Source organism: Centrocercus urophasianus, unplaced genomic scaffold (genome assembly GCF_019232065.1).
Source record: "Centrocercus urophasianus isolate 14NV4802_14NV808 unplaced genomic scaffold, USGS_Curo_1.0 seq_10, whole genome shotgun sequence".
Taxonomy (NCBI): Eukaryota; Metazoa; Chordata; class Aves; order Galliformes; family Phasianidae; genus Centrocercus; species Centrocercus urophasianus.
In genome coordinates, this window is record NW_024884142.1 from 98,657,227 (window position 1) to 98,679,709 (window position 22,483).

Consider the following 22,483-nt stretch of genomic DNA (forward strand, 5'->3'; position numbering starts at 1 on the left):
CACTGCTCTCTCAGCTGTACACATTTCCTTTCCCCATCTTCCAGCCGCTTAAACTCAGCATCAGAGATTTAACAGCAGGTTCATTAAGTAGGGAATTGTTATTTTATAGAGTTTCCAGGTATCAGAATATATTCTTCACGTTCCGTATTCACAAACCAGATTTTAAAAACAAGCAGAGCCACCACTCTGGAACATCAAAATTGATGTGTTTTTACTGAAACAACTTTCACGTACTCCAGCGAAGAAAGAGGCGAAAATGGTACAAAATTAGCAGTGTCAATATGCTACAAAAATAGAAATCAGCAAAAGCAAATCTTACATCACTTCCTACGTGGCTGCGGTGATAAGAAAGGTATTTCTGTTTGGTTGTTTTGTTCTGCAAACAATATAACTCCCAGCATCAGAGAAATCTGCAGTCATTTGCTTTAAACACATCCACTAGTGTGTAATCACATTCTGGGCCAAAATCAGCAGCTCCAGAAACATAAAATACAACAGGCTACCTGTTGGTCACCCAGGGATGAGCAAAAGAAACCCCTAAGCTGGAGAACACACCAATTGCTAGGAAAGCCCACTGCTCTCTATTGGCTAAACAGGTTTCTAAAGGCAGCCAGGATCAGCATGATCTGAATCTGTTGGACTGGAAGCACTGTGAAATAGAACCTGGGTTTGAAATGAGCAGCCTGGCTTAAGACTAAGAGTTTTGTACTTGAGCATTAGAATGACGCACTTAGTTACTGTACTGAAGTGCACAGGAGAGGTTTTCTTCTGAGAAATGGTCACAGTGCTTTTTTCTAGACACTTAGTATAAATAAAGCCTCACAGGTTGTACATTTAGGACAGATGCTGCCAGCTTCACTCTCCTTCAGCAGTGGCTGTAAGCGCACTAAAGCGAGAAAAGCAGCCCAGTAACCTGGGCTGGACACCAGGTTCTTGCAGATCTATCCCCTTCTTCTCACCCCACCAAGCAGGATGGGCTCTCTCAGTAGTGAGATACAATTCTAATGCTCACTGCTAGCTTTGTTCAAGATGCACCCATCTGTATGAAGGGGGGAAGAAATGTAAAGCACGTCAGGACTCCCATTCGCTAACCAAGCTCCTGGCTACGTCCTACCAATAACACTGAGCTACCATCACCACACTAACACCTTCCCTTGGCCTGTTAGTCACTACTAAGTGCTCTTTGATGACTGAAGAGGTTTTAGAGACATATGGATCTTACCTTTCCCTATCACAAACTGACACAGAGATGGTATTTTCTTATCAAGTTGAAGGAGCAGGGAAGGGGTTGAACAGAAACTGCCTTTCAGGCCAAAGCTCTCAAGAAAAATCACTTGTACTATACTAGCGTTCCCCCCCCCCCATCAAAATAACTTTCCTAATTTCACACAGTGTAATCAGTACAGCCTAAAATACCAGGGGCAGGCTTTGAACACAGGCTTCCTTATCAGAACAAATGTATTTTGATGTTTTGACAGTACGACTTCTCCTTCAGTCAACAAAAATATTTCTATCGCATTATTCTGGCTTGGTATCTTAATTGGATGCTTACAAGTACAAAAGTACAACTAATGTGATTAGAATCACCATTTTGCTTTGCAAACGCACACTTAGCTTTCCTGCTTGATCTTCAAGCGCCCCAAGTGTTGTGTGTTTGTTAGAGGTACTACAGAAAGGCAAACCTGACTGTGAGAGGAACACAAGAGTGTGTTTGCATGTGTCAAACCATTGGATCAAGTAGCACAGAACGTCTGGCTGTCTTTTGCTGAAGATGCCACAGAGCCGTTTCCCTACTCTTAAAACAGCAAGTTTTCCCTCTGTAGGAAGGGTGCATAGGGCTTCACTCTTGCAAGTTGCCAGAGAGAATTTCAGCTGCACACAGACCCCCCGTAAGAAGCTTCCAGCACCTTTAGTTGCAAGTGCTGTTATCCACATTGCCTGCTGACCTGCTTGAGAAGCTCACAAGCAGACCAGTCCCGTGCTGCAAGACTGACATCAACACCAATGCTGCTCCTGCTGCTTCAATGAACTCCAAACAAGATGCAGCTTGGGAGAAAGTGAATCAATTCTCAGTTACCAAGAAAGTAATCAAGGAAAGCCAGGTAGCTATCAGTGGGTTTCAAGCCAGTATTTAGTAGTCTGTTTTTTGTTGTTTTCTTTATTTTTATTTTTTGAAAGAACGAAGCCTTACAGAATATAAAAGGCTGAGAATGATCCACCACCAAGTCTGCATGGGAGAAGCAGAACCAGGAGCCCCATCAGCACTTTGGGAGCCAGGAGCACACAGGAATGGCAGAGATAGGCCTAGCAGAATGCTTGCTTTCACAGACAGCCTGGCAAGGAAAGAAAGAAGTTGGGATGCTGTAGTTTCGCTCCCCAGCCAAGAGAACGCTCTACAGGAACAGCCATGCTCAGCTGCAAGCTAGAGAGCAGCAGCAACAACACAGCAGCACTTTCCCCTTTCCTCGTGTGAAGGGCCCAGGGCCAAACCCACGAATACAATGCCAAGGAGCAGTTACTGGAGCAGAAGACCGGGAAGTGCTGTTCAGCCTCACTGTGTGAGGAGACACCGAGTCCCAGTGCTCACACACACGCCTCACTGGGCAGAGCACCCTCAGCAGCAGCTGAGCTGCAGCAAGCGCTCAGCAACATCTTCATGCCACACAGACCATAGTATCGCTGTGCTGGTGGGTTTAACCATCTCTCTTCTGTTCTGGAAAAGGAAAATTTCAAAGCCAAGTAGAAATTGGATGTCTGGAAGGAATGCTGCTTCTAGGACAGCTTGACAAAATGACAGGCAATGCAACTCCCTGCCCTGGGGATGGGTGTGAATGGAGCAGCCAACTTGCACAGCAATGAACTTATGTGCATCTTGCATCTTCCTCTTCACCGATACCCACTGGATTGCTCCCGGCAGCATGCACGCTGTCTTACGAGGGGCCGCCTGCCTTCCAGACTTGCAATACACACTCAGCAGCGTGATGAGAGGAGAACTCACAACAGGACCTGCGAGCGTGCTTTAGTTTTCTTCTGTCTCCGGTAGGTTCCCGGGCGCGGGGCTCCCACCAGCCCCCGGCAATATCCCGCCTGGCCGCCGCGCTTTCTTCGTCGGTATTTACATTGCTTTCAGAGGGTCGATAGGCGGACGCCCACAAGCCAAGGTCAGCGCACAGCGCCCGTCCCACACCTCCAGCGGACGGCCAGCTCTGGAGCTGGATGTTGGGCTCAAAGAGACCCGGAGGGAAGGGAGGGCAAGATAGACGAGCCCTTCAAGAAGGAAGGACGATTTCTCACCGGTGCTTTACCCGCGCAGTAACCCAAATAACACACGCACACACATGCACAGCGCGCGCAGATGAGCGCGGGACAGGAGCGCCCGGCGCCCGCCCTCAGCAGCTCCCGGCCGCGAGGCGCCCGCAGTGCCCGGCGTCAGCCCGCGCCGCGCGGCCCCAGCGGCGGAGAGAAGGAGCGGCGGGAACGGGCTCGCACGGCCCCCCCAGCGCAGCCCGCCCGCCCGCCCGCAGCAGGCGGCCACAGCGCCGGAGAGAGCGCAGGCCGCGGCGGGAGCCCGTCCCGGGATGGGGCGGCCCCGCGAGAGGAGGGCGGCGGCGGCGGCAGTACCTTTCTCCTCCCGCCAGAGCTTTTTCCGCTTGTTGCCGGGGTACATGGTGCTGTGGCTGGCGGCGGCTTTCGGCTGCAGGTTCCCCAGGCTCACGGGGGTGTAGAGGACGCCGAGCCTCAGCGACAGCAGCCGCCGCACGCGCGCGCTGCTCGCCAGCTCCGCGCCCGCCCGCCGCCCGGCTCCGCGCGGCGCCCGTCGGCTGGGTCACGCCTCGCTCTAACCCGACACCCCCGCAGCGCCCGCCCCCCTCCCCGCCGCCCGTTGGCTCCGGCGGCCGCCGCTCAGCAGCCCCCTCCTCCGCCCGCCGCCGCCGGCCCGGGCGCGGCGAGGCCGGGAGGGGCCCGGAGACGGCGGAGGGGCGGGAAGAGGCACTGGGACCGGGATTGGGACGGAGGGGTCCCGAGCGCGGCGAGCGCTCGGGTAGGACGGCGGCGGCCCCGGGGAGGGCGCTGGGGCCCGTCACGGCACGGCCGACCCCGGGGCGGAGCGGCGCCCGCTCTGCTTCCGGGTTGCGGAGCGGCACCGAGCGCTCCGCTCCTCCGGCGGGCGGGCCGCGTTGCTACGCGACGGCGTCGCGATCCCGATTGAGGGGGGCGGCGAGACCGCGGCCTGCGGGACCCGGCACGGCACGGCACGGCCAAGACTTCGGGGAGAGCCGGCCGGGCTGCCGGGGCGGGGCGGAGCTGCGCGTAGCCGCCTGCCGAGCCTCGCCTTGGGCACGTTCAGCCCCTGGCAGCTACCCGCCTTGTCCCGAGTGAAGTCCGGTTGGGCCGCGTGGAAGAGATATCCCGGGTCCGGAGCTCCTTGTGTTCGGCCTGTGACTCTGGCTCTGTCAGAGAGCTCTGTCCAGAGCTGCACGGAGAAAAACCGTGCCATTTCTGGGCAGATTTTTTCCCTATCCCAGCACTTTTTTTTTTTTTTTTTTTTCAGTGTAAACATAAATGCATGAAACTTTCAATGAGCACAGTAGCAAAAACCATCACGGTAAAAATAATAATAATCAAGTGATCAGACGGCAATAAATGATGCTGTGGAAGAGTATGAAAGCGTGGTGAGGTACTGCAGGACAATGTGTTACACACGATGCACAGAACTGCCTCAGCTTAGAAGTGAAAGGGGCAGCATCACCCACGGCACAGAGAGCCCGGAGATGTGCTCTTGGGAATCGCAGCTCAATGGATTTGTGCAGGTAGCAGGTCTCAGTGTTAAGGCAAAACATGAGCAATGAGTGGGTTATCCTGTAAAAGTTTTGCATCTGGCAGAGGAAAAGTCTGGTCCTTTTCTCAGTGTTGCGGGGCGCTGTGTATCAGGCTGTGTCAGGAGGGAGCTCGTTGGTCTTCTGGTGAAATAAAGCCGCTCCTGACAGAGGGAGAGACTCTGTGACAACGCTGTGAAACAAACACAACAGCGAAAAGTGCCTCTTTTTCCTGTGCACAGGAATGCCCGCCTTTGTACCAAGTCCTGGTTTCTGAGGAGCAAACACAGCATCTGTGCTCTTGTTCTGCAGTCATGGTGCAATTCCTGACAGCAAAATCCATAGTCTCACCACACCCACTGGTGGAACAGAATACTCAGAGCTGTCCTTCTCACCAGCTCAAGTTAGAATAAAACTCCTCTTTACAAAGCACGTTTTAATGTTCAGATTAGGTCGGCTCTCAAGGGTACACTGCTATCCTCTGTGATTACTCAATGTCTTTGTTTTGGCCAGCTGATATTCTCTGGTAGCCCACACACAGTTTTCTCATCTTGGTAAAATGAGAAACCAGCTGATGAAGAGGAATCAAAGGGATCATAGCTGAAGTCACGTGTGTTTGTGTTTCTATGATGCAGAGCAGATACTTGAACCCATATCCTGCATCATTGCCACATTACCAAGCTACTGAATATTCTAGAGTCCTCTGGGATCTGTTCCACATTTTGTAAATCAATGTTTATTGGACCAGAAGGGAAGACAGAGAAAACTCTTTTCTCATCCGGGACATTTGCATGCATTCTTCATTTTCATTTGTAAAAACAGCTAAAACAGCCATCATTTTGGGAAATACAGAAAGTATGTACCTTTAAAAGGAAAAAAAGAAAAAAGAAAAAAGCCTCATGCACCAGCACCAAAACGGAAGATCAGATAAAAGGCAGGAGTAAAACTCTCTTCAACTTAAAACAGAAACATTAAAGTTTTTCAATTTGTGTAAGAAATACTTATTTTCATTTAGTTAAATGTATTTTATTTAGTTAAATGTATATGAGTGTTTACCTCAGTAGCTCTTGGTATAATTGGACCCACCGAAGCAAGAAGAAATCATGTCACCGCCTTTGGTGTGAGCATGATCAGCATTCACTTCTTATACTTGTTGATTCCAGAGGCCTTAAATCTTCCAACAATCACAAATCCTCCAGGTGGAGTGAAATCATCGGACAATTACCAGCTATCTCAGTCTGTGCTTTCCCTGCTGTTCCTGAAGGGAAGCAAAACGTTCAGCCTTGTAGATATGAAACATGAATAGCCCTTCCACTGCTGCCCACCAGCCTGCAATCCCCACATCCAGAGCTACAAAAATATATGGGAAATGGTCCGTTAGAAATGCTGTTTGGGGAATACACCTAATTTCTTTATGAAGATATTTTCCCCTGGTCGAGCACACGTTAACATTTGCCATGGGTGAATTTTAAAAAGACAAAGGCACAAATATATCAGGCTTTCTGTCTGACAAGTTTGTAGCTCTCAGTCAGCAGAGGGAAGAAAATATCCACATGACAGGAATAATAATCCTGCTCCCTGGATGCTGGCACCAGTCTAGCACACTGCAATGAAATCTAAGGAAAGTAGGGAACAAAACACAGGTTACGTCTTTTTCTTTCTTTAACACTGTAGCTGGCACAGAGGCATAGTATCACATGTACATAAATACAGTTTGTTTTCTTTCTCATAGAATTGTTGATGAGAGTTTTAGCCTGAAGTGTCAAGTTTGACCATTGTTTACAAGCAAGGAACATCTAACAGGTAGCATCGTCAAAGTGGGGTGATGCTTAGACAAGGTGCTAATTATATAACACACAATACAGTAATTAACTTCTGGCTCTGGGCGGACACTTAACTGTCCATGTTAGTGGGTAAGATTGTGCAAGGACAACACTAGATTTGCAGCAAAGATGAAGAGTGAGAATGAACAGAAATCACAAAATCATAGAACGGTTTGGGTTAGAAGGGGCCTCAAAACCCCCCAAGCCCAACCCCTGCCATGGGCTGGCTGCCCCCCACCAGCTCAGGCTGCCCAGAGCCCATCCAATCTCGCCTTGGCACCTCCAGGCATGGGGCACCACAGCTCTCTGGGCAGCAGTGCCAGGGCCTCACTGACCCCTGAGTAAAGAATTACCTCCTAACATCTAACCTAAATTTCTCCTCTTTTAATTTAAAGCCATTGCTCCTTGTCTTATCACTATCCAACCATGTAAAAATTCAGTCCCCCTCCTGTAAGGCAGCAATGAGGTCTCCCCAGAGCCTTCTCTTCTCCAGGCTGAACAAGCCCACCTCCCTCAGCCTTTCTTCAAAGGAGAGGTGCTGCAGCCTTCTCAGCATCTTTATGGCCCTCCTCTGGGCCCGCTCCAACACCTCCACATCCTTCTTGTTGCTGGGGACCCAGGCCTGGATGCAGCACTGCAGGTGAGACCTCACAAGGGCAGAAATTACAGGAGATGCTAAAGGAGGATGAAGGAAGTCCATACAAAATCCAACATCATGATGACCAGGAACATGAGAGCGCAATCGCTGGAATGAGAAGCATGGGAGTCAAAGAGGAATCTCTGAGAGAAGTGATCGGCAGTATTGAATGGGCTGGGAAAATTTAGCCAAAAAGCAGCATTTCAGTACTTGGATGAAAACCAGCGAGGCTAAAAAATAGATTATTTTCTGGAGAAAATTAGTGAGCTGTATACTATGTCAGCTTAAACAATACTCAGAAGGCTTCAGTGTGTTTCACTGAAACGCTGAGTGCAAAAAGCAAAATGTAGTGTGTTTCATCCCTGGCCTATGGAACGCACCGGTGACATTCTGTAGAAGATGACAGGAAAACAGGGAAATGCCCACAAAGTATTGTTTAAAAGATGCATGGCCTGGACAGAAGACAGACTTCTACTGTGACTGTAAAATGAACGCTTGCTTGACATATGGATAAAGCAGTGACTGGCTAGAGAGTTCCTGTGAGATACATAATAGGAAATGTAAACTAATAAGAGAATGAATAATACACTGTATCAGTGAATAAATGTACCAAAGAAGAGCTGGAACTTCAGTGCACGCTGTTGGAACATTCACCACCTGCACACAGCATTAAAGTCACCATCAGCCATCCTGGCCAAAATAAGCAATTCGGAGCTGCTGCCCTGTAAAACAGTTTAAATTCTGCCTGTGAACTACACAATGACTTGTACAGTCAGTATGCTGATTTCAAAGACTGTGTAATGTGGGTGATGTGGATTAGATTCTGAACCTCATTATACGATTTCAATTCCTTGATAACATTATTTAGAATGTGAGATTAAATTGAGATTATTTCCTCTGGTTCTAACCATTTTAACAAATGAAACACAACTTTTCGCATTTGGAAATGTATGATTTGAGTAGCCAGTAAACAAAAGTAATTTACCATGCCAATAACATAATAGAGTAAGTATAAACATATAAAATGAGTTTATGAATATTTCATATTTAATTTGAAAAAATGTATCTCAGTAGTTATTATTTTCACTTCTCAGAGCTTGTTTGTGTAGTAAGCCCTGTTGGCTGAGTCTTGTTGATTTTTATTAAATCCTGTGCCAACACAAGTTCCACAGCAGGAAATTCTAATGCAGACGTACAGCCCATGTACATTAACCATGAAGTCTTTTCTCCTGTTCATTCACATCACATAGCAAAACCCTTCTGAGTTCCACAATATTCAACAAAATGTTGCCTTTCTATAAGCACGTTCACTTTCAGATATGCCACCATGCATTCAAAACATAAAATGCACATCACTCATCTTTTATTGGAGAGTTGTACCCCACCTTTTGAGCTTTCGAGCTACTAGCATACCTGGGTCAAGTTTCTGTTAATAAAACTACACCTCGTGACAGGTAGAGAGGGAGTGAACTGATGACAAGCATTTGATGAAGTGCTGCCTGTAATTTCCCTGCTTTGTTGCCTTGAGCAAATGAGCTAACAAGGAGGCAAGAAACTGCAGGCTCCTTTGTCCTGCGGGGTGATTGGAGAGAAAGATGAAAGGCGAAATATTCATGTTTCTCACAGCTTTCTGATTTTAATACATTTTGCAGAGGAAAACTCTGCAGCAGCGGAGGTGACCTGCTGTTGCTGTTGCTACTGCTGAAACACACCACCCACCCCTCACTGTGCTCACATCCACTGTTTGCACTCCATCAACATTCAATAAGTGTCATTCTTTCCACATGGAGGACTTCAGCGTCACACCTTTGCTCCATATGCACTTCCATGTCTGCTGCCATCTGTAACACGGCCACCAACATCGGCCTCTGATGTTGTGGGCCAACCTCATAAAATAGGAGGCAATACTTTCAGAGCAGCCCTCATATTAATGTTTACAAAAATCATACCCTATGATAAAAGTTAATGTATGCAAAGACAACAGAGAAGGAGCTTTTTGGAGTTTTTGATATGAACTTTGTGGTGGAGGTGCTTGCATGAGCATTTCCAGGTCTCTACTCACGACTGCCAGAAACAGAACTACTTGGTCTGAATAATTCTGTATCAGAAAGAAATGAGATGTATTTCAGAAAATACGCAATGAAAACTTTCAGGCAGGAAATCGCTTTTCAGTACGCCCCTTGAAAATGTGGAATTCCTGATCAGCCTACAATGCACTCAGTGAAAAATGGAAATTGAAAACATAAATAGATTGCAACAGTCAAAGTGACCTCAATACAGAAAAAGAAAAAGCAGAGCTTACCCATGAGCTCCAAGGAAAAGTACATGAAAGTAATGCGGTTATCTTCAATACTGACGTAATGCGTGACCATTGCGACCTTGGCCACCGCTGGAGGTGCACCACCATCTTACAGTCAAGACAGCTGCATCATCCAATGGCTTCGGAAGGACAGAAAATAAATAATGCAATCAGATCTAGCAGAAGAAAGCAAGGTATTCATCTGCAGTACTAGTTGTTAAAGCATGGGTCACGTGGAGTAACCATAAGAAGAGGTAAAAGGATGCATTTCGCTGTGTTGAATCTTCCATTGATGTTGCACACATCTACATCTGTGCTCAATCTGCTCTGACTGCAAGGGGAAATAAATGGGTGACTCACGACAACAGGCTATGCCAAATCACCAGTATCCAGCTGAGCAACTGGGACTAGTAGGGCTGCAAATTAATTGGTTTCTAAAAACAATAAAAGATGGAAGTACTTTCAAAAGACATCTAACATGGTTGCTGTATAGAATTAGGCTGAAATGATATTATTAAAGAAAGCTTTCAAGTGTCAAAAATAAAAGAAGGTCACATATTCTCCACTGAGGAATTCTGGATCTCACCAGAGGGAACATCCACGTTCATTATTCTTCCATTTCATCTGGTTTTTCTTTTACAGCATCTTTGCAGACAGACAGGAAAAACAAAACAGAACAAAACTTAGAGATATGGTTGTGAGTTGAAAGAATGAGCACAGAGAGTAGATACATGATAAACGAATTGGAAAGGCAGGTCAAAATTTTAAAATTATATATAGAGCAAAGCTAATATGAAGTGACCTGAAACAGGAAATAACTACATTATTTTTTAAACTGCTTGCTTTTCCAATTCTTTCTTTATTCTCCCCCCAAACAATGCCATCTATTCAATGGTATCCTCACTGTTGTTTTCTTTTACTCTGTTATTTTAAATTAATCCATTCTGCACAGCTTTTGTAGATTGGAGGCAAACTTCTTGCCAAGGCACACTTCAGTTACAGAAGTGCAGGCGCTAATTAATATTAGTGAGATGGCGCTTGGCACACATATGGAGTTACAACTTGTACAGAACCAAGGAATCAGAGCCTCCCTGTGGCAGGAGGGCCCATGAGGGTTCTCTGATCCAAGTTCCTGCCAAAAACAGGATGGCACTGAGCTCACACTGGGGTGCTCGTGGCTTTTTCTAGTTGGGTACTTTGACAATTTGCTCTCAGCTAAATCGTTCTAAATTACTCATTTCCCATGAGAAAAAAAATATATGTGTATACATAACAGCTTTACCTTTGGTCAACTGTATATCGCAACCGTTTGTGTGTGCTGTTTCCATTTAATTGCTACATCACTTGCAAAAATGAGTTTGCAACTTGGGAGTACGAATTCCGTGGGATTACCCAGCCTGAATGCTGCTAATGAGAATGTCCTCCTCCTCAATTGCATTTTGTGCTTTCGTGGTACTGCCTATCATCTTACATGTCATTCACGCTATAGAATATGATATAGAAAGTGGAATATTTAGATCACAAATCCCAGAATTCTCCAGGGACGGGGCATCAACCACATCTCTGGGCAACCTGTCCCAGTGCCTAGCTGTACATTGATGCAAAAGCTCTTCACGCTGTGTATCCCGTTCCACGGATCCCCTACACAATCCTGACCAAGGTCCTGCTACTCTCTATCATAAATCCACAGCACTCGTATGCAAGAAGCATTGAAGCTGGTATATGGCCAAGACTCCCAGTCACCCACCAGTTGAAAAGGCAGACTTTCCACCAACTAATGCGTAACAGTCTTGGGCACTGATGACTGGCTGGAAAAACACTATTTAATTTATGGGTATTCAGGGAGGTGCTTACAGCTATGCACCTGAATTCTGCCTTTTGTTACAGGCTGGAAAATGAATTTAATCTTTTTCTCCTACAGTGATGCCTTCCTGGAAGTCATTTTAAGAAGAGGCCTGTACTGTGAATTTAATCTCTTGTACTTTAATAAGTATCCTACAGGGTTATTAAGGTGTTAGAATTATCTCTAAAGAAAAAGAATTACGTTATTAGTTAGCAATTTAAGAAAATTTGTCTTCCAAATACACTCTGTTGTTTGAATAGAAACAAAACAGTTTTAGAACAAAATGCACCCTTACTGTTAGCTTTATTTTTAGCAAACATTTTTTTGAAAACCACAGAGAAATAATGCTTCAAAACAAGGTAATGCATCTCACAGTGCAAGTTATCAGGACAGAGGTTTAGTGCCTCCATCACAGTCACAAACCCTGTCCCATCATTGTTACAACGTGGATGTGATCTATCTGCTGATAAATCTGTAAAGTTATCTTAAATACTTCATTGCTGCTCGTGTTTACTGACAGACTGCATCCACTCAGTTCTTGGATGGCAGAGCTCCATGCTCCATGCACTCACTGCGTAGAGGGACCTTTGGAGATGGGCAGTAAGAGCCTGCCTGGATAGGAGCTCTTACTGGAGCCTCCAGTAAGGAGGCTCAGGAGGCAGAAGGCAGGCTGTGGTGGTATCAGAACCTACCCAAAGCAATGCTGTGGAGGCCAGCAGGACCTCAACATGGTTTAATTGTCCCCTGAGTTGATGTTGGGTGGGAAGGAACAGGCCTCACTCACGTTGGTGTAGTGGAGCACAAGGTAAGGGTCAGGCAGTGAATGAATCATGGGTTTCCCAGAGAGGGGCATCCTTTGGCAAGCAGTGAGGTTTGTATTTGCCTGTAGGAATGCTTAAAGAGCTTGCCAGAGGGCAACTTTTCCAAGTGGAAAAAAGGCCACAGAAAGAAAGCAGTTGTGCCACAAACATGGCTCATCTTCTGTCCGTCAGCCTGGTAGCCAGGCACCCACACATAGGCAACCAGTGAATGCAGAGCATCTGAAAGGGGTAGAACAAGGGGGAAGCTCATGTTTGAGTCCCAACTCTTAAAAGCAGCGTTCACTCACACAGTGGTTGATAACTGCACTTTTGAACAAAATTTGAACAAAATTTCTAAAATTATGAGATAACAGTAGCATCATTATTTCAGTAAAATGTATCGCCATTACTGGGAAAAATTTGAACAGCAATAAGCAGCTGTTATTTAAAACAGCATATGTCAGTGTCTCATATCTTGCTGCTGATGAGGCAAGAAGCCGAAATGTACTTCCAAGAGTGATAAATCTGCCCAGGTTCCTAAACTAGTAACCAACTGGAAATGGAAATGCATCAAATGCAGCTAGAGTTGTGCCAGAATGCAGGACCGCAAGTGGTCATTCATTTCAGATCTGTTCATTTTTAGTATCCAAATCAATATCCCAAAGATGTGATTTGTGAAGATAATACTTACTAAATGTGCTCAGTTTCAAGTGTTAAGCTATCGCTGCGGTGTATGTAAAGAGTGCTCATCAAATATCTGCTTTCACATGTAATTATTCTAGCAGTGAGTTTTAGAAATATTGCCTCATTTTACACTTAAATCCAGTTGCATTTTAATGTTCTTTTAAATAGGAAGCCGTGTCTAAGAAGGTTCTTATCTATGAAGGGAATTACCATAGACTGTTCTCCATAAGCTTTTCATTTCTAACATCCGGCCAGAGATTTGTGTGGATTTTAGAGAGAACATATTTTGCTTTACATGTGGGGAAATAAACAAGATATTATGACCAGTTTAACATCAATCTGAAATCAAGTGTGTAGTAAACAGTTTAGTTCTTTGGAAGTCACTTAAGTGACATTTAGAAACAGTTTTTTCCTGGATAACAAATAGTGTAGTAAACAGAAATACCATGTTAATCCATTTCCTGTATGTATTCCTTCAATCTTAAAATCGAATAACAACATTACAATGAAAATATTGTTTGATCATGACAGATTTAAAAACATGAAAGAAACACCTAGAGCATACCTTCTCAGGCTTTAATAACCAAATGTTTCTTCTGACAAGGAAAGCCAGCTATTTAGACACCAAAAGAGGAGGTAAACTTGTAGTCCACGCCTTTGACTCAACTCCTAGCAAAACTCCGGTCTCCTCGCATTGCTCTAGTTGTACAAAATGGGGTAGAAATAGCCTCAGGGAAAAAACAGGAGTAATGAGGTTAAAGTAGAGCTGACAGAACGGCTCTGTATCACTCCCCCAACACTGAGCCATATATCTAGATGCAGCAGGTAAAGTTCACAATAAACAACTACAACATCAGCTGTAAGTTACTGTAGATGTATTATAATTTACTGTAGATATATTCTCATCCGGTTGTTTTATTATTATTATTATTATTATTATTAAACACAGATCCTAAGACATCAGAAGATATGAAGCGTAACGGTTAAGGTGTAAAAATTTCAGATTAATGGTGGGCTAAGAAATGTATGACCTTAGTAGTGTTTTGTGGTAAGTCTTCACAATTCCACCCACTCTTTAATAACAACACCTGCCTAAGCATAAAATAGTTTATATGTGAAATACAGAAGAACAACATATTTCTGCTTGCCTTGGCCAACTGATAGTGATATACATGCTAGATATACAATGGGATGAGGATAATTAATTGTGACATTGTCAAAAGGACACAACGCTTTTTCTGATAAACTCTTTACATCTTTCCAAAGGGTCACAATCAGTATTTCAGCTCTAGGCTGGTTTACTGCCTACAGCAAATTTGATTTTTGTAGAGTTACACAAGCTATGGAATAGGTGATCTAGAATGATTACGTGTTTAAAATGTGAAGAGTGTTCCAGGGAAAAGAGAAAAGCTGCTGCACTTGAACTTAGTGCAAATAATAGCTTAACTGAATGCAAATGGTGTATGCTCTTAAGCAGGACTGCCAAGCTGGAAATAACAAATCATAGTAATAACACCAAGATAAGAGAATTTGATAAGAGATAATTTCAGAAACTAGATTTCAAGGCCAGCAGAAGACAAATCATGGACAGAAACAAAAACCCAGAAAACAGCAAACTCAGCAGTAGTTATCTTGTGAAAAATCAGTTTAAATCCCCACTTAAAAAAAAAAAAAAAAAAAGTTCTGATTTAGAAACACCAGTAAATCTTATTCTCAGGGCTTTTTTATGCTAATTCTCTATTGTTTCTCCCACATAAGCACAATAATGCCAATATCAAATTATTTTTGTTGGTACAACTGCCTTTACTTGATTATAGAATCACTAAGGTTGGAAAAGACTTCCAAGATCACCCAGTCCAACCCCAGCCCACTGTGCCCACTGCCCACATCCCTCAGTGCCACATCTGGGACTCCTGCAGGTGACGCCAGTGCTCCCTGGGCAGCTGTGTCAGTGCAGAATCACTTCTGGAGAAGGAATTGTTCCTAGCAGCCAACCCGAACCTCCCCTGGCACAACGTGAGGCCATCCCCTCTCGTCCTATGGCCGTTCCCTGCCAGCAGAGGCCGACCCCGCCTCACACAGCCTCCTTTCAGGGGGTTGTAGTGAGACTTTCAGAATTCTTTTCTTTCCTTCGAACCAGTAACAGCAGACCTTGCCAAAGCATTTGTTTATGGATGTAACTGCCAGCAAACTTTTACATACATATCATCCACACTCAAACAAGATGTGTCTCTACCTTTCTTTCTATGTTCAATTGCCCATCACCTTCTACATGCAGTTTCAAATGATGCTGTTCCAATGAAATACTGCAGCGATTCAGCAGTGATATTTTTATGATAGTAAAGTTCACATTAAAGCATCCAGTTTCTTTTCCTTGTACAGTAGCCAAATATAAGTGAACTGCATAAAACTGTCAAAGCTGGTCTGATGCAAGAGTCCAGTTATGTTTTCCCAGTATATTCCTGCATCTGAGTAAGAGTGGAGAGAAGCCTTTATTCCCAAGGGTAATCGCTGCACGTAAAGAGCCAGCTGCCTTTCGTGATGGTTGAATACCACCTACAGTTATAAGTGCCGTTTCAAAAGGGATGTCAGATTCCAATTGTAAAAGTAATATCTTGAAAAGGAAAACTAAGATGGGATAAAGAACTACTTGAATTCAAGATGAGCTCCGGAGTCAGATGAAGTGATAATGAGAAATGAAATTAGATTTTTTCAAAAAAAATTACAAGACTTCCCCTTTCTATAAAAGGTGTTTATAAAGAGACCGCTTCCAAAAGGAAAAGCAAATCAAGAACAGCTCCAAATGGGAAGCGATAATGAGGGGCATTAACAAGATTTATATCAGTAGCCAGAGACAGTATTGTTTTTAAATAAGGAAAAACAGCAAACCTTTCAGAAATCACAAATATTTCAGTACTACTCTGAAACGTGAGGAAGAAGCATTGGAGAAGAACAATGTTTGAGTTGATTGGCTTAAGAACTGCCTCTGCAGGCTGAAAAGGAGGCAAGGTTTAATCTTATCGGTCAAATTCCAGCAACAATAAACCAAGGCATGTAGCCACCCTCACGAGATCCACATATAGCCGCGGGCTGTCAGCAGAGGCTATGCTGACATACAGTGAATGAAGCCTGACACGACCTTTCAGATGTGGGGAAGTTGGGTCAGACCAATACAGAATGCAATCTGACAGACATTTAGAAAGAATGTTTAAGTGATTGTGATGCCCGTGGCGCTTGCACTAAATGAAATAAAGGTTTGAGAGAATTTCTGTGGGCTTTCGTGTGCTTTGATCGAGAATGTAAGACTGTTAAGGATACCTAATGAAGGATTCCTCCAAAACATTACCATAAAATGGAACTACCATCCTTAAGAAAACAGCTTTCAGGCCACAGCTGTCACCCTTGCAAGGACTGATCTAACTTGATGGAAATAGACTAGACTGCAGTTATTATGTCCACAAAAAACTCCCTGCCTAATTTTAATTCACAGCCACGTGGTGACTCAAGTAACACCTCTCCAGCTTTAGGTCAGGACTTTAGACAGTACTGAGAAGTCGATGCTGTTTGAAGGAGAAGAAAACAGCTGATAACAACAGTGATCTTCACCATTAATATGCTATTTTGACACATTGTTTGGTAAAATTAATAATTGCCAAATGTATCCTGGTCCAAAACAAACTTTTGCTCGGAAGCGAGGATATTTTACGTCACGTGTTTAATCGAGCAGTCAGCAGCAAAATCCTCTCCATCTGCAAACATTAACCACAGTCTGCTGGGCTGGAAGCCTGGCTTGCTGCAAGCAAACAGGGTCACGAACCTCCACAGTGGCTCAGCTTCCCCAGGACACAGACGGACTGCTCCACTTGGGCTCTGAACTCAGGTAGAGAGGGAGCATTTCAAGACTCTACCAAGCAAAAAACACCCGCACTAGATGTATTTAAAGTTTGACGGATGTTAAATACGGAAAAGTTCTATCAGATTTACTTACTTGCGGAGAGCAGCTCATCGGTTCTGGGTCTGCAAATGATAGAAACGTGGTAGCTTGGACAAAACATTTGCGTGGTTTAAATATAAGCAAGTGTGCTACTCTGGAAAAGAGGAGGATCTTGGAGTGGGAACAGTTTCAGATGAAAAAAAACAACACAAATGCAAATTACTGATAGAAACAAATGGAAGATGTAAATGTTGACTATTCAACTGATCCTTCTTTTGCTTTTTGATTTCTGAGCAATCTGACAAATATTAAATAGCATGAAATGAGATTTCATAGGTGACGGCGGAGCTTTTATTCTTCTTATAAAGAAATCCCTGATGCTAATAAAACAGAATCTTTAAATACTTATTGGTCCATCTTCTGTCAAACAATGATAACGGGCCACTGTTCTTATTTATTGTAACTCAATAAATAAATGCAGTTTCTTGATGATCACACTATTTGCTGCTGCTGACTATAACCTCCTTTCATCTATGAAACCCAGCGTCCTTAAGTTCATACAACACATGAACACATTCATGCCATCTCAAAAGTAGATGTGTTTAATTCTCAGCTGCTTTATGGAATTTCCATCATAACATATATTGCAGATCTGGCTTAGTAGCTCATACAGCACCATAACACTATTCTATGTTCTATATAATAAGAGTAAAAGCAGAAAAACGAGTGACATCTCATTTAGATTATTATTGCTAATGGGAATGTTGTACAAGGTATAGAAATACATAGAAGGATATGCATGCATCAAAAATAAAAGAAATGGCACAGTTTCTTTTCCTCTTCACACACTGCATGAAAGTCAAACACTGAGAATGTGAGATACAACTCCTTGGCTTTTCTACATGTAAAACATCCTGGCTATGTGGGACAGAGGAATTGCAAAGGTCTTTTGAAAGAGATGCCTATGTTAATGATTGGACTTTAATTCTTTTCAAAGTTTCACTTTCTGCTACTTTTACATGTGATAGCATGTTCTCTCCAGGTGTCCCTTTCTGCTTAATTCAGTATTAATAAATAGATTACTGATAATGAAATGAGGACCATCACCATGGTAATTCTAGTAAAAGGTTATTTCTGTCTCATTTCACACATATGTGATAAAAATTTAATCATGCATGTACCAAAAAGCTACAAGTTGCCAGTAAAACATATGCACAGATGAGAACACCTCTTTGCCTTCAGATCAAGGACAGAGAACCACATTGCCCACTCTCACCTTCCTCACCTCCACTGTAAAAGATGGCAATGAATCAGTCAGTAAATCCAAGTGTTACACAGCTGCTGGGTGCTCACAAATTTGTCCAACAAACACAATCTGCTTTCTCAGTTTATCACGTTAAGCCCATACAGGGTTAATTTTTAATTCATACTTAGAGGTACTTCCATATGGTAAAATGTTTGAGCAGTTGCTTACATTTTTAATTGAGTGGGGCTCTCTTGGATGCAGGCCCGATTCATCGTAGTTAATTTGCATTTGGAAGTAGATCATCTATTTTAAAGGAAAGTTTTCAAAAGCAACTTCACAATTATAGATTGTTTCGTGATAAAAGCGAGTGACTCAATAGGGGAAAAGCATGCAGTCAGCACATAGAAATGAAGACACAGCCACACGCAGAAGGAAAACATGAAGAGTTCTTGAACTCAGGTCATCATGCAGTGTATCCTAACTGAAAGATACAGACTTGAGATCTATATTGTGGTCAGTAGTAATTTACAGCACTGTAGTATGCATTAGAGGGATTTATGAAGCAAAGGAATTTTCTGAAGTAGTGCTTTTAGAGCAGTGAAACATCTATGCCAAATCTTTTTTGCTGACTACTCAGAAATCAATTAAATATTTATTATGATCATCACAATTTACATTTATTACAAGGTAGATCTAATAAAACGCTACTTTGTCACAGAAGCCCCAGCTGAGCGATGATATTTTGTCTCCTCCAAAAGTATTATGCATTCCTTTAAAGGCAAATTTTATTAAACAGCAAAAACCAATTTGAATAATACCTGTGATATCTGTCATCACATGCTTAAGTGCTTTGTCAGCTATACCAGTTTGCTTCATTGAAAAAGAATCCACAAAATATATTTCTTACATTTTGGTTAACTGAGGTAAAAAAGCATTAATTGTGCCATGTTGGGAGCTGCAATTTTACTTTTTTTAAACTCCTAGCTCTTCAAGTCAAAAGTAATACCTGTAAAATTCAGACTTGAAACCTGTACTAGAGCCAGACTAATTGGTAACAGGCTTTAGAATTAGCTAAATCTATATTAAATTACCTGATACATTTAAACAGAGGCCCATCTGGAGTTGAATCTGTGGAGGGATGTGAAGTACAAGACAATGAGCTTCAACAGGTCCATCAGAAGCAAAAAGAGATCTAGGGAAAATGTGGGGCTGTTGATGAAAAGAACAGGGGACCTGGTGACACAAGACACAGAAAACTCCAAGCTATTCAATGCCTCCTTCATCTCAATCTTGCCTGGTACAACTGGCCTTCAGGAATCCCAGCTATAGCTGACAGAGGGCAGTAAATAAATGCGTGCCACTCTTCTCCGTGGTATCCAGTGGTAGGACAAGAGGCACATTAAAAATCATGAGAAACTGGCCAAACATAAGGGAAGACTTTTTTATGCAAAGCTGGTTGAGCACTGGAATAGGTCACATAGAGAGGTTGTGGACATGCCATCAGGGAGCTTCAAAACCCAATGGGATGTGGTCCTGGGCTCCCCGCTCTGTGTGCCCATGCCAAACTCCAGAGATCCAACCCAGCTTCACCTGTGCAATGATAAAATTAGCCAAAGAAAGCCAACTATCTCAGTTACAAAGACAAAAGGTGGAAACGTCTCTTACTGAAATTAATGGCTGGATTTTTACAAGTAGTGCATTACCAGTGCAGTTCTGCTTATTTCAAACAAATGGATAATACAAACTCACTTCTACTTTACTGTTATACTCTGGGATTGTGGAGTATCTCCAAATTTGGCAAAGACTGCTATTTTGTGTTGACAAGATTTGATGATCATTTGTCATTTTCTGAACGGTAACTACAGATGGCAGGTAGAATGACATTACTTACATAGCGACTGGCAGTCTTTTTAAAATACATTGAAAAGTCTGTTTCTATTAATTATTTATTCCCAAAATTGATTAAAAAACATATTAGGAAAGAAGAAAATGACAGATTAAATTTACAGGAGCACAAGGACAGACTGCACAAGTTCACAGAAAATACTCAGGTCAAGATGTCACTGAGCTTCCCAGCAGCAAGAGGCTAAAAAGTATCCTGTATACTTACCCTGGTTTTAGTCTTTGAGAAACAGTCTTATTCGGTCTTTATTCCTCTTAAGGAGAAGCAGAAGCCTGCTTACCGAGACTGCAATATCCTTCCTAGGAAAGATGGGAGGAAAGAAAGTGGTAGGAAACAGTTACAAAAGGTAAGAAACAGAAAAGGTGAGAGGAAAAATAAAAAAGGCAGAAATTAAAAAACAAAACGACGAGGAATTGGAAGAGATCCTGGATTCCTCCTGTCAGCATTAATTGCTCTCTTCAAGTATGCATGAGCAGTGAGCTGCTCCAGGACCACGCAATCTGAAACCCAAACTGTATAACCCTTGTCAAATGTCAAACACAGTAATGACAGTTCTTGCAGCTTGTGATAGTAAGAGGTGTTAGATAGGACATAAGAAATGATCTTGTTATTATTTTGTTATGAGAGTGCTGAGATACTGGAACGAGTTGCCCAAAGAGATTGTGAATGTCTCATCATCAGAAATGTTCAAAGTAGGTTTGGACAGGACTTTGAACGGCCTGAGTGTCCTGCTCATGGCGAGGGGTTTGGATGATCTTGAAGAGTTTCTTCCAACATAAACCATTCCATGATTCTACAGTACTACTGCAACAAGATGTCCTCATGCAATTATATTAACGTGATTACAAAGGTTGCAAATAATATGTATGACATCAACGTATTACTAGAACAAATTAAGGAGCTCTACAAAAATTCTAAGCACCGCAGATATTATGTAAGATATAAGATACTGAAACAAAGCTTTTAAAATCAATGACATTCAAATAGATGTAAAATAGTGTTTTTTTCCTTCATGTGAAGATTACAGCTTAGCTACAAACAACAAGCAGAGCATCACCTGAATAAAATATTGCTTTCAACTTAAATAGATTTTGTAAGTACTAATCTCTGATATAAGCACCTGCTTAATGTAGTTGTAGGTTTTAACATAATGAATAAAGAAAAAAGAAAAAAAGCAAGATATTCATAACTTTTATTCTTGAAAACACAAAAATAGCTAAAAATCCCACTTAGAATTCAAAAGTGAAGGAAAATAGACCAAGAAGGAATAATAAGAAGGCAGAAGTTGACAGCACAGATGTCTACTAAACAGTTCAAGAGCCACCTTGAAGTGGCATGATCTTGCTCATCTTCCTTGTGGAAAAAAACAACAGGTACCCAGACTGCTCAGTAAGAAAACAAGGCATTTGCACTGAAAGACTGGAGTAGCCAAGGCATCTTCCTACAAAGAGCTGCTGTCTGATGCACTCTACAGAGAGAGCAGCCATGGCCACAGATCCCTATGAGAGAGAAAACACTCCCCCTCTTAATTTCTTGCAGTACCGTTGCCTGAGCCATATTTTTTAATGTAAATGAATGTCTTCATTTTAGTCAGTAACAAACATTTGAAACCAACAGTTTCATGGCATGTAATTTTCATTTCCACGTACTTATCCATTTATTTCCCAGACCAAGCAAAGCACAAAGATGCAAAGTTGTTGTGTAAGACACACACAGGTGCACGCACACACACACACACACACACACACACAATTCCATGGAAAGAAATTCCATGGGACTTGTTGAAACAAGGCCTCCAAAACCATGTGCTTTCTACTTAGAAATCAGGATTTGGAACCATACACTTTCAACCAGAAGTATTACTAGTAATCATTTTGGGTAGAACCAGGGATTTTTTTATTTTTTAAAGCTCCAAGTGTAATTTCATTTATATCAAAGATCTCACCTACGTGGGCCCATTTTTCTTACCCCATGCCATCCTTCCTTTGCACTGGCACAAGGGTTGATCAAAGTGGAGCAACTGATCTGTCACCAGCAACCTGACAGTCTTAGTACTGACTTCTTTTTTCTAATAGCTTCCTTTAGGTTTCATCAGCTTTCAGTGTAAATTCAGTTCTGGCTTAAATAAATGCAAAGGGCTTTAGGTATCCTTTTTGGCTGTGTGTAAACCCAAACTAGACATTTTGGAGTTTTGAACTTGAACTTGACATTTTGAACCCCTCCTTTGCTTCAGTCTTTACTGCTAGGATTGGAAACCCGGACCCTGGAGGTAAGAGAATCTGGAAAGGAAGATTGTCCCTGGGTCAAGGAAGATCTGGTGAGAAATTGACTAGACAAATCAATGGGATGCACCCACATGTGCTGAGGGAGCTGGTGAAAGTGACTGCCAAATTGCTATCATCTATGTTAAGGGCACAGAGAATGAAGGAGGTGCCTGAAGACTGGAGGATAACCAATTCACTTCAGTCTTCAAAAAGGGCAAGAAGGAGGATCCAGG

The 22,483-nt window shown here is 43.0% G+C and overlaps 1 protein-coding gene and 1 long non-coding RNA gene across 18 annotated transcripts in view; both read right to left on the reverse strand.

The window, feature by feature from the left end:
• Positions 1-3,764, reverse strand: part of MACROD2 (mono-ADP ribosylhydrolase 2) — an 839,235-nt gene extending 835,471 nt beyond the window's left edge. For all 3 annotated transcript variants that reach the window (XM_042810749.1, XM_042810757.1, XM_042810741.1), the window contains exon 1: positions 3,622-3,764. In XM_042810749.1, coding sequence (XP_042666683.1) covers positions 3,622-3,667 — 46 coding nt within the window. In that variant the 5' untranslated portion in view covers positions 3,668-3,764. The remainder of the gene's footprint in view (positions 1-3,621) is intronic.
• Positions 3,765-4,611: 847 nt separating this feature from the next.
• Positions 4,612-22,483, reverse strand: part of LOC122156373 — a 47,525-nt gene continuing 29,653 nt past the window's right edge. For 5 of the 15 annotated variants that reach the window (XR_006167463.1, XR_006167480.1, XR_006167474.1 and 2 more), the window contains 5 exons: positions 20,194-20,285; positions 19,175-19,292; positions 7,888-16,991; positions 5,874-6,075; positions 4,612-5,680 (listed from right to left, as the gene is read on the reverse strand). This is a non-coding gene — a long non-coding RNA (uncharacterized LOC122156373). Of the gene's footprint in view, positions 5,681-5,873; positions 6,076-7,232; positions 7,386-7,887; positions 16,992-19,174; positions 19,293-20,193; positions 20,286-22,483 lie in introns of those variants that run through there. The other 10 variants (XR_006167486.1, XR_006167484.1, XR_006167470.1 and 7 more) reach the window with 10 other exon arrangements.